The following is a 16699-nucleotide window of genomic DNA, read 5'->3' on the forward strand; positions in this document are numbered from 1 at the left end:
TTGAAGTGTTTTCCTCTTGATAGTGACCAGTTCCAATATACCCCAAAGAGTTGCAACTCCCTGTTCTTTCTCCATTCCGTTTTAAAAATGGGAGCTGCCACAAAACATTGCCTTGCAAAATGCACATGTTGTGGAGCAGCCATCCATGTACTCTTCTGGGATACTCCATTAAGTTCCATTCCATCCCCCTCCCATCTGTTTTCTATTCCTACATCTTTCTATTGACACTGTGTCTACTCAATCCCTTATTGAACTTAGTTTCCGCTCCATGTTTCTAAGGCTTTTCTTAAGAGATTTGGGTTTACTTTTGCAAACCTTGGCAGTTTCCCAGGACTGTTGATATCTTATCCTTGTGCTTGGATGGTGTCTTTTTGGCTGCAGAAAGATTTGAAAAACGAGTTTGCTTTTAGGATATAGAATATTGCTTCTGGAGGCCTAGGCAGCCATCCTGGATCACAGCCACTGATGGCTCTATCCTCTTTGATTGTTTGTAATCCTTTTCAAAAGCTGCCTGAAGTGTCATTGATATTTCCTCCAGTTACATGGTAGGTGCTGTTCTGTATATGCTCCCACACAGTGCTGCAGGTAATTCTTTGTGCCTGTGTAGCTATATATAAAGATAGTAATACCTTCCCCCCACTGCCATGGTGCATAGACACATTGTTCAGTGGATAGCAAGTGGAGAAAATGAGATGTTTGACTGCGGAAACCTATATGTTGAATGCTCCCATTAGGAGGCTTGACTAGCCTGTTCAGTTTGCCATGCTCTCTAAAATATTATTGAAATTGTCTTTATTTAGTAATTTCATTGGCTCTGATTACTTGTGTGTTTGTATTGCATAAAGTTGTATTGTTTAGGACATAATGTAATTTAACATGTTTGTTCCTGTTACATTAATTGTCATCAAACAGCATTCCTGTCGCATTTTAACATAATCAAAAACTTTGAATTTCTGAGGAGTACTTACAGTTTGTATTTTCTCTTTATTTCAGTGATTGTGACCAACTGTAGGCAATTTTCAGCATTATACAGTAGAGTCTCACTTATCCAACTTCCACTTATCCAACGTTCTGTATTATCCAACGCAGTTGGCGTTTTTGTAGTCAATGTTTTTGTAGGCAATGTTTTCAATACATTGCAATGTTTTGGTGCCAAATTCGTAAATACAGTAATTACTACATTACGTTACCATGTATTGAACTGCTTTTTCTGTCGATTTGTTGTAAAACATTATGTTTTGGTGCTTAATTTGTAAAATCATAATGTAATTTGATGTTTAATAGGCTTTTCCTTAATCCCTCCTTATTATCCAACATCTCAGATGACGATCTCGGATGACCGAATGCCTCGTATAGGGCGATGGCTCGCTGAGGGATGTCTCCCCGGATCTCCCTTGGCCAGGCCCTTGCTGGAGGAAAGAGTTTCCTTGAGCAATGGCCTGGCCGAGGAAAACCCGCGGCACGCTCCTGTCCCTCTAAGAAACGAGGAGCATTTCCTCGGCCAGGCCATTGCTGAAGGAAACTTTTTCCTCCAGCAAGGGCTTGGCCGAGGGAGATCTGGAGAGATGTCCCTCGGCGAGACCTTGCCCCTTGGAAGGAGCCCACGAGTGCTGCTGCCTAGCAGCGCTCGTGGGCTGCTTCCCAAGGGGCAAAGGCTTGGCCCAGGGAAGCTGGCCACGAGCGCTGCTGCAGCAGCGATCGTGGCCTGCTTCCGGGACGCTTACTCCTCCCTCTCCTGGAGAGTTCCGTTCACGTAAGAGGAGAGAAAGAGCTGGGGCGCTTGCTCCTCCCTCTCCTTCTCGCAAGCTCCCTTCGCTCGCGAGAAGGAGAGGGAGAGGGAGGGGCGCCCCTGGCAGCTCCTCAGATAATAAGAGCCTTGGTTAACTGGAGCTCGGTTAACTGTAATAATTTCCAGTGTACAATATGGCACCCTAACACCCAATAATTATCCACCCCTGCTATGAATGCTTATTTAGAAGTCAATCCCACTGACTTAAGGGAGCCCCGGTGGCGAAGTGTGTTAAAGCACTGAGCTGCTGAACTTGCAGACCGAAAGACCGCAGGTTCAAATCCCGGGAGCGGAGTGAGCGCCCGCTGTTAGCGCCAGCTTCTGCCAGCCTTGCAGTTTGAAAACATGCAAATGTGAGTAGATCAATAGGTACCGCTCCAGCGGGAAGGTAACACTGTTCCATGCAGTCATGCCGGCCACATGACCTTGAAGGTGTCTACGGATAACACTGGCTCTTCGGCTTAGAAATGGAGATGAGCACCAACCCTCAGAGTTGGACACAACTGGACTTAACATCAGGGGAAACCTTTACCTTTACCTAATGAAATATAATTCCAAGTTTGAGAAGTTTGCAGTCCTCCATGAGTAATCATTCTTGTTTTAGCTGTTTATGATACATTAATATTTTTTGTCCCAACCCCACTGCACTCTACAGCTTCCTACTTTAGCATACAGTTAAATAAGAAAATAATATCATTACCTTGTATCTTGCAAAATCATACTGTAGAATCCTTAGTAAAGCCATTTGATGCTTCTAGATTTTTTCTGGAGATGTGTTGTTATGCTGACAGAAAACAGTTTTTCAACTGCTATTGACTCTGAAATATGAGGACTCTAGTAATATTTGCGTTCTGGGAAGACTTCAGTCAGGCCTGAAATCCCATTCTGTGACATTGGGTGTAGTGTTGTTCCCACATTGTTTTGTTTCCTTGTGTTTTGTTTTTTGTATGGTACTAGACATTCTGGCTCATATATGGTTCATGCCAAATGCCTACATTTCATTCTTTTTCTCAGTTGCTGAAGTTGTACTTTTGAAATGTCCTTCATTGCGGAATAATGTATGTCTGGGTTATTGCGATTTGGTATGTTTATTTATGTCATTTCTATCCTGCCTTTCTCACCCGAAGGGACTCAAGGCAGCTTACAGATCTGGCAAAAATTCAGTGTATATGTACAAATGTCACTGAATGAACAACTAAACAAAACAGTTGCAACTTATATATGTAGTTAGAGGAATAAGGAGTGCTTAAAACTGAGACTGACTATGAGAGTAAAGTATTACCTCTATATCCATGGGACTGTTGCCCACAGTATCATTTTCATAATATGTCCTCTCTAGGCATTTTCTAGGTTCTTCGGGTGATTTTATGAACTACCTCTAGAAGGTGACCATAGTACTGTTCTAGAAGATCTAGTGATGCCTAGAGATATATCTTTAGATATTTCCTGAGTCCTCCAGCATGACTCTATGGTATGTTTCTGCTGGATGCTGTTTATTCAGTAGGGTTTCACCTGGAATACCGTGTCCAGTTCTGGGCACCACAATTCAAGAAGAATGTTGACAAGCTGAAACTTGTCCAGAGAAAGCCAACCAAAATGATGAAGGGTTTGGAAATCAAACCCAGTTAAGAACGGCTTAATCAAACCCAGTTAAGAACCTGGGTATGTAAAGCGTGGAGTAAAGAAGGCTGAGAGGGGAATAATTGCCATATGTAAGCTGCTTTGAGTCCCCTTTGTAGTAGAGAAAGGCAGGGTATAAATGGGGTAAATAAATAAATAACTAAAATAAACATTATTGCCATGTTTAAATATTTGAAAGGATGTTACATTGAGGAAGGAGCAAACTCATTTTCTTCTGTTCTGGAAACTAGGACATGGAGCAATTGATTTCAATTGCAGGAAAAAAGATTTCATCTAAACTTTAGGAAGAACTTCTTGATGATAAGAGTTGCTCAGAAGTGGAATATGTTGTCTCAGAGTGTGGTGGAGTCTCTTTCTCTGAAGGTTTTTAAACAGAGACTGGATGACAATCTGTTGGGAGTGCTTTGATTGTGTGTTCCTGCATGGCAAGGGACTGGACTGGATGGCCCTTGTGGCCTCTTCCAACTCCATAGTTCTGTGATATTCCCCACGGTTTTACATATCCACACCATGCCCTGTAATGCATCCCCTGGAGATACGTGTGTGTGTTTGTGTGTGTATTACTGTATACATGGCTGAGGCAATTTATTTTAAATTTCATGTCCCTCCATCCTGTATTCTGGGACCAAACATCAAGTTGAAGACAAAGTTTGAAATATTGCACTTGGAATTATATTAAACATTAGAAATTGGGAACATAGTTAATTTTCATCAACACTAGGAATTGAGATAGTTTAATTAGTTAAATAATCATTAGATCTCTGTGTAAAGTGTTAGCTTTAGGATGCACAAATGTTTTTACAGAAAAAAAACATGGGGAATATTTTGGTCCAGTATTTGCTCTTTTTATCAATTTGAACTCCAACCTAGATTTTCCCCAACATAGATTAGAAAGCCTCTACTGTTTGTTGACTTGAATGGTGTAGTTCCAACATATGTAGTACCTAAGTGTCAAGTTACCCAAAGGGCTGTCCTGAGGCATCGGATCTCACTTGCAGCCTCTTCAGTGTAAATGTGTCATGCATCTGATGTTTTCTTTCTTCCTCTGATAACATGCATGCTTCACTTACTTGTCAAATGCCTTGTTTGTCAAAGGTTATTAAGGGTTGGGTATGTCACTTAGAAGAAACGTATATAGTGCAAATGCAGCAGTAATTGGATAGCTGCAGATTGTCAATCCATGGCTTAAGGGTCGAGACTTCTTAAGCAGAAAGGTTTTTTTTAATGTTCTCATCATATGCAAAACATTTTACTTCACAAATTAATCATTGCATCCTTTCTGCATCCCCACCCCAACCAAGACATGTGGCTGAGCAAGAACCAAAGATGTCAGATTCACCCTGTGGCTTCTCTTCTTTAAAAGATTACATATCTAACAACCCCACTATTTTATGTATGCATTTTCCTTAATATTTATATCTTTAAATCCCTTGAACCTTATATTGTAATGCTATTTAAATCATAAAGTGTTTGTACTTGTCCATGTTGTTGCCTGTCTCTGTTTCATAGGAGACATGGGAAGTGTCTTTAGAAAAGATTCAGGAAAGAGCTTTTTCTTTCACTTCCTCTAGCTTATGTGGGTAAGATTAATAAAGATTAAGGTGTGTGTGTGTGTTTGGGCTTCAGAAAATGAGTGGCTGGGAAAAGTTGGTTTAAATCCCCCTTCCCACACATGGGATTCCTGGTCAACACATCATTAAGGGAAAGAGGGCTGAGCTGCATTCTTTTGGCTATTTAGAGTCTTTCTCTAGATTTTCTCCTAACCCCAGCCTTGTTATTTTACATCCCATGATTCACTTTTTTCTACTTTCCATTTCAAAAAAATATATCAACATATTCCCCCCCCCCCCCAAAAAAAAAGCCATGTGAGGCATTTCCAATACACCTTATCTTATAGTAAGCACACAGTCCTTTCTGTTTTGGGAAACTGTCAGAGAGGGAGGTACCCTCACTAACAAGTTCTGATTTAAAAAAAATTCAAACGGGAGGAGGTCCAGCATTGTCATAAGTGGGCAACTACAGAATGAAGAAAATCGCCTTATTTGTCCAGTCACTGCCTGCAACTGAATCTTTAGTTGCATAACTTTTCACTTATCAATGTGGATAAGGTTAAGAAAGATTAAGAGGCCGCTTGCATGTGTGGGTGCCTAGCAACCATATAGTGTGATTACTGTTAAACCAGAAGTTGTCAGTAGTGCCGTGAGGACTTGCGAAAGAGGCAGATAAAACATGTAATACACTCATATCAGACCTAGTGCAAAGGGCAAATGTTTTCCATGAGCAGTGGTGGAAGATGCAGGGTTTGATATTTTTGTTATTACTGGGGAGGGATTTTCTTTGTAAAAAATAGTGTATTCGTATAGAGTTCACCAGACTGCCATTGAATGCTGTATTAACAGTGTTAACCTGCATGTGCCTACTGAGATGTGTGCCATATTGAATAAATGAGACTCGGCAGCTAAGTATGCATAAATAAGCCACTTAAGAATTTAGTACTAATTGGAGAAGGGAAGCTGCCAGTGTTCCATATCTGTTTTCACTCTTCTCTTTGCAACTCAAGGAATGTAACATAAACTGAACAAAGTGTGTTGGGTAATATATTTTATGCTTCTTTCATTGTGGATACATTGGGGAATGGAAATGCACACTGTGGTGTATATCATATGTATTGTGTATATTGCAAGGAAGAGAGGAGGGGGAGAGTGAAGCACTGCCTTCTTGATGTATCATCATGATATCTAGTTTGGCCCTCAGGCCAGGATTTAAATGAATCTGCATCCTTTGCAGATGTTCAAAAAAATAATGATACTGAGAAAACATGCTTCTTTAGTCCCTTGTAATGTTCAAAAACTTCTGCTTAATAGGAAATAATGACTGCAGCTGTAGCGCTAGTTTGCTGAAAAGAAAACCTTTGTATTCCAAGTTAGAGAAGCTTCCAAAAACTTAGTGGGTCTTGAAAAGGTGGAAGATAACATGAAGGAAGACTGTGAAAAGACAGAGGTAGATCTTGTAAAGGAGGTCTTAAGACTATGGAAATAAAAAGTTATTTAAAATCCTTGAGACCATAAGATGTTGAATTATTGCAGATTTTGGAACATTTGCATATACAGTATTCCCTCACTTATCGCAGGGGTTATTTTCTAGGACCACCTGTGATAAGGGAAAATCTGCGAGTTAGGGACACTATTATTATTTTAATATTTAATATTTACTTATTTACTCCATTGCTGCTTCTCCTCAGGGCTGCCACCTTGATTCGTGCCTGGCATGTTCCTCTGGCTGCCTCTGCTCCTGCAGCCAGGGAATAAGGATGGGTGAGGGAGTGAGGGCGGGCGGCAGGAGCCTTGAAGAGGCAGCCAGGCTCTTCTGCTGCCGCTCCAGTTGGGCCACGCTGGAGACGTGGAGTCCCATCCCCCTCTTCTGAGTCCCCCATGTTTCCAGTGTGGCCCGGCTGGAGCGGTGGCAGAAGCGCCTGGCCGCCTCTTCCAGGATCCTGCTGCCCACCCTCACTCTCTCACTCTCTCACCCACCCTCCCTCACTCGCTCACTCACTGACTAGGTGGAACGGCGTTCCTTTTTCCTTGGCTGCAGGAGCAGAGGCAGCCAGAGGAATATGCCAGGCATGAAGCAAGCGGGCAGCCCTAAGGAGAAGCAGCAATGGGGTAAATAAATAAATAAATAAATAAATAAATAAATAATTTCCCCATGAAAGAGGAAGTCCATGATAAGCGAACTGCGAAGTAGCAAGGGAACACGTATATATCATTAGATATCTTGGAGATGGGACCCAAGTCTTAACATGAACTTCCTGTATGCTTTATGCACACCTTCTGCACATAACCCAAAACTAATTTTGTACACAATGTTTTAAATAATTTTGTGCATGAAACAAAGTTTGTGTACATTTATTTTATGTATTTATTTCCAATATTTCTATCCCACCCTTCTCACCCGAAGGGACTCAGGACGGTGTACAATTGGCAACAATTCGATGCCGACACATCATTAAAAACAAACAGCACATCAAATCTATTACAAACAGTTAAATACAGTATAAAATATAAAACATATGGTTAAAATCAGTTCATCCAATATCCTTGTGCTTTATCCATACATCAGTCTGGGTTGTCTTTGTCGTTTATTCGTTAAAAGCCTGAGGACATAGCCATGTTTTTAAGGTTTTTCTAAAACTCAAAAAGGGTTGGGGCTTGCCGTATATCTCTGGGGAGGGTGTTCCACAGCCAGGGAGCCACCACCGAGAAGGCCCTGTCCCTCGTTCCCACCAGCCGCGCTTGTGAGGCAGGCAGGACAGAGAGCAGGGCCTCACCAGATGACCTTAGGGATCTTCCTGGCCCATAGGAGGAGATACATTTGAACAAGTAGATTGGGCCAGAACCGTTTAGGGCTTTAATCCTAGAAAGCAAAACTGTAGCTATCTCAGACACCTATTGGGTCATATTTTAAATTTCCAGAAAAGGGAAGCTCAACCTGTATAATGAGTCTTCTCATCATATAGGTCTTGATAACAAACTACCTCTTCCCTCCCATTCATTTTAAAGCCAAAGTATGTCTTGGGTTTATAATCTGATCTCTCACCCCCCCCCCCCCCCCCGGTTATAATGAATGTGGTCATGATGGGTTCTGTCCATTCACCCTATACTTCCTTGTATTATTTTTCTAATCAGAATCACATATCCCATTTAGTCATATATAAGTCTACACATTTTAGTAAAAAAAAATCCCAACAATTTACCCATGGGTCAGTTTGAGTATTGTACCTTAACTCTTATATAAAAAAGGAACTATCCCCTTCTCTGGGTACAGTGGCAAAAGGTAAGAGTTACAAATTCCTTCAACTTGTTCTGCCATGATGTCACTTCTGTCCTTTTAAATGCTTGAACAGGGCAGTTGACTCTCTGAGACAATATCAGTGTTTTCTCCTCTCTGCAGAATTACCCTTGTCTTATCCAGTGGCCACATCAAAATCCATAATTTTGGCTCCAAAACTGCCCTCAACTAACACTTGAGGTCAACTTATAGATGAGTATACAGACAGTCTCCAAGTTGCAAACAAGATTAGGTTCTGTAGGTTTGTTCTTAAATTGAATTTGTAGGTAAGTCAGAACAGGTATAGGTAAGGGTGAACACCCCCTGTGATGTTTGTTTTGCTTTCCCTCACTTTCTGTCCCTGTTATAATTGTATTTTGGAAAATTTGGCTTGTTGTGGATACAAGGAGACTGGTCCATGAGGTCACGAAGAGTCGGAAACGACTATGCGACTGAGCAGCAGCAGGATACAAGGATTGGCGAGAAAGCTTCAGTGGAGCCTCCTTTTCCCCATAATAACTCTTTCAGGAGGGAATTTCCCTTCCGAGTGGTAGATTTATTTGTTTGTTTGTTCTGTTTCTACCTCGCCTTTCTCTACCCTGAAGGGGGCTCAAGGCGGCTTACATGGAAGCAATCATTCAATGCCTTAAAAACATATGATACAGATTTTAAAATTACATTAGATTAAAATCAGACATACTAAACATTTAAAAACATTATATTAAAATCACACCATCCATAATCATAATCCAGGCCTTTCCATAGTCAGTTCCATATTTCCAGATCTGTAGTGCACCGCCCTATTCACTAAAGTCTGATTTCTCTCACTTCCTGTTGTCTCACCCTTGTTCTTAACAAGGAGTCATCATAAGTTGCATGTTTGTAACTTGGGGCTGCCTTTACACTGTATATTGGCTATAGTTTGTTTTATAGAGGGAAATATAAGGGGTGATGTTACTTTGTTTTCCATCTAATGTATTATTTATATTATAGCATGAATACTAATATCCTCTGAAAGATGTAGGACAAAATGTAGTGCATTCTACTATTGGAGGCAGCTTCAATAACAGTCTGTAATAGAAATTTGTAATCAGGGTGCTTTGATATTGTTTATCTCATGTTGTCTTTTTTATTCTGACATGTTTATTGATTTTCTTTTGCAAATGGTATCATCTTGTTTTTTCTTGTTGTATTTACACTAATTGTTTGGAAATGTCTCTTCTTTTTTCTTCTTCAACAGTTCAACAGTTGATGGCCAAATGTGTATAATATGATTTATGTAAAAAAAGTAATGCTTTGCCTGTTCTTATCATTGTACCATTACATTATCTCTGCTGCTTTATCCATTAATTTTACATGAATGGAGATTAATAATGTTATACCAGTTTCTATTTTTGTAAAATAAAATAAATTGAACAGTATATATAATGCTTCAAAGTTCAGAACAGGCACAGTATGAAGTCTTTAAAATATTAGATATTACAACTTTAAACTTTACAAGATTTTTTCCCATCTGTTCCGAACATAGGTCCTCCCTTCTATTGTCTGCCTTGCTGCAGTCTTTTTTCTTCTTTGTTATGCTCTCCTGCAATATGTATTTGCATATGCATGAGAAGGGATTAATGCAGGGTTGCCCAGTGTTCATTAAAACTCATTCTACTTTCCTAGTAACTGCTTAAACGGTTACTGTGAAATAATTGGCTTTTATTGACTCGGAATCCCCATTATTTAAAGTGTGATTCCAGCCAATAGGAGGAAGTTCAGATGACGATGATTTTTGCTGCAGAACTCCAAATGCTTTCTCCCGGAGACTCTTGGAGCTCTGAGCAGGCGCAGTGCCCTGAAACGCTAAGAGAAAGCTATGCTCCTTTTCATTAGGTCCTATTGATTTGTTTCAGCAAGCTCATGTAGGATAGGAGGTTTGTTAATCTACTCTGGGCTTGGCTTTAGAAAATGTATCTTTGTCTTATGTACTGCATTTGTGTCCATGGGCATAAATGGCCCTCCTTGAGAGAGGTTGATTTCTGAGCTCCCTATATTTCCATTTTCTCTTCTTTTCCCCCCAATAGGCTGGTCCTGGGACCATCATCATGGCTTCAGGAGTCCCGGATTATAGCAGAACCGAATCTGATAGATTGAATGAGATCAAAGGCCATCTGGAAATTGCCTTGCTGGAAAAACACTTTCTACGTAAGTACAAAGGAACATCTTTGTGGCATAGTTGAGCTACATTTAGCAATGATTATGTGCAGCAAATTGTGTGTGTGTGTGTGTGTGTGTGTTGGAAATCGAAAGCTGACTAATCTCGAAATAAGCTTTTGTTTTCAAATAAAAATTCAACTCAGCTTGTTTTGTTCTGACAATGGTGACACAAAAAAGTTCCTGCTTTGGAGTTGATAATTGTAAAGCTGTTTAGGAATCAGCTGGGAAGAGGGAGAGACGCTTTTGTATGAATGTTTTGTCTAGCTAAAGGATTATGGCAGCAGTAACATAGAAACTAGTTCATTTTCAGTGTGTTGGTTCCCATGTCATTCAGATAATTTTAACAATTGAAGATGAGGTTGAGGCATTGGAGTGCTAGGTAAGATCCTTTGTCTAATAGCACAGTGACTTGAGGCCATGTTTATTGGCCTGGTTTCATTGATTTTGTGTGTGCACCTCAGCTATATGTACTGAATTTCTATTTGGTTTCTCAGGTTCATATCACATAATAAATTCATAAATGTTTAGAACATATTATATATCATTTTAAATATGTGAAGCATATAACTAAAATATATGCATTTGAAAAAGCATGGAGGCCACTGGAGTCATTGTAGTACTTGAAACTGCAACTCATTGAAACTGTTTTGATTATAGGTGAAAGTTAGGGTATAAATATATATATAAATAGACATATTTAGGATAGATATGCTGCAGAACTTTAGCATGTACACTTATACATGTATAATATCTTGATAACATAGTTTCTTAGGTAAAATCATTTCTGTATTTAAGTGTTTGTACTTATTGATGCTGTTATACAGGTCCATTTGAATGTATTTGTGGGTGAATGAAAGCTCAGAAGAAATTGTTGTGAGCAACTGAAAATGATTGTAGCCTTTATTTGTTTAGCAAGACATAGCTGATATGAGAAGCAGCAGCTGTACAGTGAAGTGGGAAGCTTAAAGGCCCTTTGAGGGCTTGTTTACATGATTTAGGTCTGGTAGGCCCATTTGTCTTCTCTCTGTCTGTTTTTTTGTCAGCATTAAAGATGCAGAGCCAGCATATCAAGGTGTATGAGAGGAAGTCTTCAATTTCTGGTGGCAGAGTGCCAGCAACCTTCCTACTCAATAGAGGAAAAGTGCTGAGTTGGCTAGAAGGGATATTCATCTTCTTAGGTATCTTAGGGCCCTTCCACACAGTCATTTAACCCAGAATATCAAGGCATATAATCCACAATATCTGCTTTGAACTGGATGATCTGAATCCACACTGCCATATTATTCAGTTCAGTGTGGATTTTATACAGCTTTATGGACGGGAACTTAGTTATCCCAGAGAAAAAGGAGTAGTAGGAGTTTAAGTTTTTTCTAGTGACCACAGAGAGTGTTGCTCTTCATGTACTGTCATAGTAGTGAGAGTCATGCCCAAGTAGTGGAAGTGTGCCAGGGGACAAAAAACCTTGGTGTATTCCTCTGCTGAAGTATTTACTAGGCCACTTCAGAATGAGGAGTTGTGATGAATTCTTATTCAATTTAGTGCTTCTTTTCCTGTCTCCAGTCTCCACCATGCCACTTTTGATTTGGAGCCTTACCCAAAAAGACAACTTCATTTTAAGCTCCAGTTCTGCAGAGCATTTCGGAAAACACTAGAGCTATGTATGCAGGGCTTTTTCTCTAGAAATCCTCAGCAGCAGTTTGGTTGTGGGGAATGAAGAGCAGTAGGTGTACTGAATCCATACATGCACCATCATCACACATTGGCTAAGCATAGCGTATGAGCATATAAGAGTTCAGCAGGTTCTCCATTAGAACTTCCCATTCCCAAAACTCAGGTTTGATGTGACAGACCCCCTTTGAATAACCATTCTTTGCTTGGTGGAAAGCCAATGGGGATCGAAGCATCTGGCTATGTCTTGTAGCCAGATGCAGACTGATAACATCATTCACTGAGATATTGCCAAGATGTCATAGTCAGAAAGTTCTCCAATCCCATGTGCCATAGAATAGCCATTCAGCAGGGCTGCTGTAGGGAAACAGTCCTGGTGGAACTTCGTTCATTACAGAGGGTAGAAGAGAATATCTTGATAAAGTTATACACATGTAATGTAGAATCACACCTGCATGTGACACTAACAACATGCTTACCTAATTGTATGTTTGTTTAATGAGATTTTAAAAAATAAAGCATGGATGCAGGCCTAGCAGGTGAATAAGAAAGGATGCTACTTGCATGCACGGTTTCTACTCCAAAGCAACATTTTTGTAGATTTATCTCTTTACATGTACACAATCTCTAACTGGATTGCGATGTGCACTTCTTTATCTGGTGATTCAAAGCAGTCTAGTAGATGCCTTCTGCATGCTCTCCCTTGACATGTTAAAGAGCTGTTATTTCTAGAATAAGTGAATGTGTCAACACAACTGGAGCATTATATAATACTAGCTTGGCAACATCAGTTGTCATTTTCACTGTAAGCCATTGACTTGGTCTTGAATGAGTGCTTCTAACAAAACACTGAGGGAGAAGCATTTATCCCATTGACCAATAGCCCTTTGATGTAATTAGAATACCTGATGTGTTCTTTCATTCTCCCCACCCAATGAAACTGGTTATGATACTTCACCAGAACACATATACAGAGCCTATTCTCAGCTTCTCTTTATTTCTCTGTATGTATATGTACAGTTGCTGTACTCTCAGTCCTCCTCTGACTTTCAGTACTAGGTTCATGCTATGACAGTTGGCTGACAGATTCTATCAAAGTGATCTTGGACTAGATCTGGGCATGCCCTAGCAATACCTAACAAATGAATATTGACATACTTTGACAAGGTGAAGAGGGTGCCACCATAATTGCCTTAAGTAGCAATGTCCCAAACTGGTGACTGCATGGAGTCTAAGACTGTTTTAACAGAGAATGAGACCCCCCCCCCCCCCCGGCATTATCCCCTTTTCTCTCCATTGCAAGTCCGCTTGTCCATACTCATACTTTCACTTGTCACTTTTCAGTAGCATATGTCATTTTTAATTTTCCTCTTGTTTTTTTTTAAAATCTGGGTTCTGAAATTTGGACAGCTGTAGCTATTTGGTTTATTACTCCAGTTGTGGAGCAATAAGTGAAAGGAGCCAGAAAGTTGGAATAAGAAAATGTTAACAAAACATTGTGCATGAGAGTACAGTCGGGGGGGGGGGGGGAGGGGGTCTTCATTTTGCCATACAATACTTTCAATCAGGAATATGAAGGGTAATCCTTGTCAGAGATTTTTTTATAGAATGATATAAATTGCTCTTCTTAGGGAGCACAACCACGGCTGGTGGGGATGAGGGAGGGGGCTTTCTCGGTAGTGGCACCCCCGCTCTGGAACACCCTCCTCAGAGAGATCAGGCAAGCCCCTACGTTGTCCTCTTTTCACAAGGAACTGAAAACCTGGTGGTTCCTGCAGGTTTTTGAGCAAAATTAGTCCCTACACAACATGCCCCCCCCCCCCTTTCCTGGTTGTCAACTAAGATCCTGCTCTGTACTTTATCAATTCCCTGGCCCTATGATACTCTGGTGCACAAGTTTTACCTATCCCTTATAACTGACCATGTCTACCTTGAAGTCCTGTTTACTGGTACAGTAGAGTCTCACTTATCCAAGCCTCGCTTATCCAAGCCTCTGGATAATCCAAGCCATTTTTGTAGTCAATGTTTTCAATATATCGTGATATTTTGGTGCTAAATTTGTAAATACAGTAATTACAACATAGCATTACTGCGTATTGAACTACTTTTTCTGTCAAATTTGTTGTATAACATGATGTTTTGGTGCTTAATTTGTAACATCATAACCTAATTTGATGTTTAATAGGCTTTTCCTTAATCCCTCCTTATTATCCAAGATATTCGCATATCCAAGCTTCTGCTTGCCCGTTTAGCTTGGATAAGTGAGACTCTACTGTATTTGAATCCTTGATGGAGTATGTTGATTTGGGTTTGTAATTTCATGTCTGTTTTTAGTAGAATTGTTTTGCTTCTGTCTTATGATGTTGTTTATTATGTTCACTATGTTTAACTTTGTTGTATGGTTTTTTTTTGACAATTGAATGTTTTTATGTTCATGTTGGAAACCGCCCTGAGTCCTCTCGAGGAGATGGAGCGGTATACTAATACAGTTTTTATTATTATTATTATTATTATTATTATTATTATTATTATTATTATTATTATTATATTTTAAATACTGGGTAAATGTTTTAAAAATAGAAAAGGTATACTTCTGCTTCAAAATCTGGCATAGAGACAATACAAAGGCAGATCTTTATTTTTAGAAGCATTGCATGTCTTTGCTATGCATAGAAAACTCAAATACTAGTGAACAAATTAGACTTGTAACAAAAAGTTGCATTATGGAATGCTCTTGTTCAGCATTCTCAGTGATCCTGCCAGCCATGATGTCATTCCATCACTCTCCTTTCTTTGTCCTCTTAACATTCAGGCAGCATTCTGTGCCTGTTTAGCATACTCAGTTGTCATTGTGATGGAGGGTTTTCAGACATTCCCTATTCACCCAGAGTCATCTCCCCCCAATATTATGCAAACTTTGGATTCATTTCAGTCTTGCTTGTGGACCCTGGGTGGTTATTCTTTAGGTATGCATTTGCTCTCAGTATTCATTTGCTTTCAGCTTATAGGAGTGTGTTTGTGATGCTAATATGAAAAAAACCTGTAATGTTCAAGTACAATTTTGAATATTACAAAGCCTGCTAAAAATTGGATACTATACTAGTAGTAAAAGTTAGGTTCTAGATTTAGATATTTTGTAGAAACAGTTCTTGTATTGGGGGAAGACATTAAAATTATTCATTCTGTAGGGTGTGTCAGAACTTTTGTGGATCAAAATTCAGAACTGTTTTCACTTGGTGTGCATGTTTTGAGGTACATAAATCAGCTGGGTACTATTGACCCTTGATATCTGCTGGGGTTTGGTTCCAGGCCCACCCCGAAAATTGTGGATGCACAAGTACTATTATATACAATGGTATAATACAGTGGTGATCTATATATACAATAACAAAATGAAAGTTTCCTAAGTATGGTTGAATTTGTGAATATAGAATCTGTGGTTATAGAGGGCCAACTGTATACCAAGCAGGAAAGAGAGGCTGCAGAGGTTGTATGTTTTTCTCCCATACTTACCCCTTCATATGCTGTTTAGCCCAGAGGACATAGAGGAGTGGCAGAGCAACATGGCAGGAGAAGCAGTCAATGTTGTTCTTATATCCTTTTGCACAGCTTCTTCACCTCTACTTAGAATACTTTTGTGTGTATGCATATGCCTTTAAGTCTCCTGTTGACTTATGGCACTCCATGAATTTCATAGGGTTCTTTTAGGCAAGAAGTACTCAGATGTGGGTTTTGCCAGTTCCTTTCTTTGAAATCTAGCTTACGGTACCTAGTATTCATTGGGCGTCTCCTCATGTAATTCACTAGAGGGATAGTTCCACTTTCTGCCTCCTTCAGAATTCTGGGATTTGTAGTTTAGTGAAGCCCAGGACCTGTTGGGATGAGCCATTTAAAGGCCCCTCCCTAAACTACAAGCACCAGGATTCTACAGGAGGCAGAAACTGGATTTAAAGTGGATAGATATTCTAGTGCAATGGTTCTCAACCTGTGGGTCCCAACTGTTACCAGCTGTTAGGATTTCTGGGAGTTGTAGGCCAAAACATCTGGGGTCCCACAGGTTGGGAATCACTATTCTAGTGTGATGAGGTTCTTATTAATCAAGGCTGATGTTATTTAGCTACAGTATCAGATTGGATTGGGTGTCTTTACTACATTTAAAAAGTTTATCCTACTGTATCTTCCAGCCTTAGCCAGAGGGAGAATCAGAAAGCTTTTTTCATTTGTTCCATTACTTCCAGTGTCTTCTTGGTTCTACCCAGGTGCCAGAAGTTTGAAATTCAATTCAGTTCATGATGATATTCAACAGCATGTTTGTAGAACCAGCTGTAAATGTGGGTCCATCTTGAATTTGACTGGAGAATTTCCAACTAATTACTGACTTGTGGAAAAACTCTAAATCCAGTCTTAATCCAAAACTCACATTATGTTTTAAAACTAATAAATATATTGAACCCTTGGTATCTGCTGGGGTTTGGTTCCAGGACACCCATCCCTTCGTTGATATCAGAATCTATGGATGCTCAACTCCAATTACAGGCAGTCCCCAAGTTACAAACAGCCAACTTACAAATG

At 39.9% G+C, this 16699-nt stretch overlaps 1 protein-coding gene across 4 annotated transcripts in view; it reads left to right on the top strand.

Moving 5' to 3' along the window:
• gramd4 (GRAM domain containing 4) overlaps positions 1–16699 on the top strand; it is a 115042-nt gene that overhangs the window by 37016 nt on the left and 61327 nt on the right. For 3 of the 4 annotated variants that reach the window (XM_062982233.1, XM_062982232.1, XM_062982234.1), the window contains exon 3: positions 10327–10447. In XM_062982233.1, coding sequence (XP_062838303.1) covers positions 10327–10447 — 121 coding nt within the window. Of the gene's footprint in view, positions 1–10033; positions 10177–10326; positions 10448–16699 lie in introns of those variants that run through there. The other variant, XM_062982235.1, reaches the window with a different exon arrangement.

This window comes from Anolis carolinensis, chromosome 5, assembly GCF_035594765.1.
Source record: "Anolis carolinensis isolate JA03-04 chromosome 5, rAnoCar3.1.pri, whole genome shotgun sequence".
NCBI classification, from domain to species: domain Eukaryota; kingdom Metazoa; phylum Chordata; class Lepidosauria; order Squamata; family Dactyloidae; genus Anolis; species Anolis carolinensis.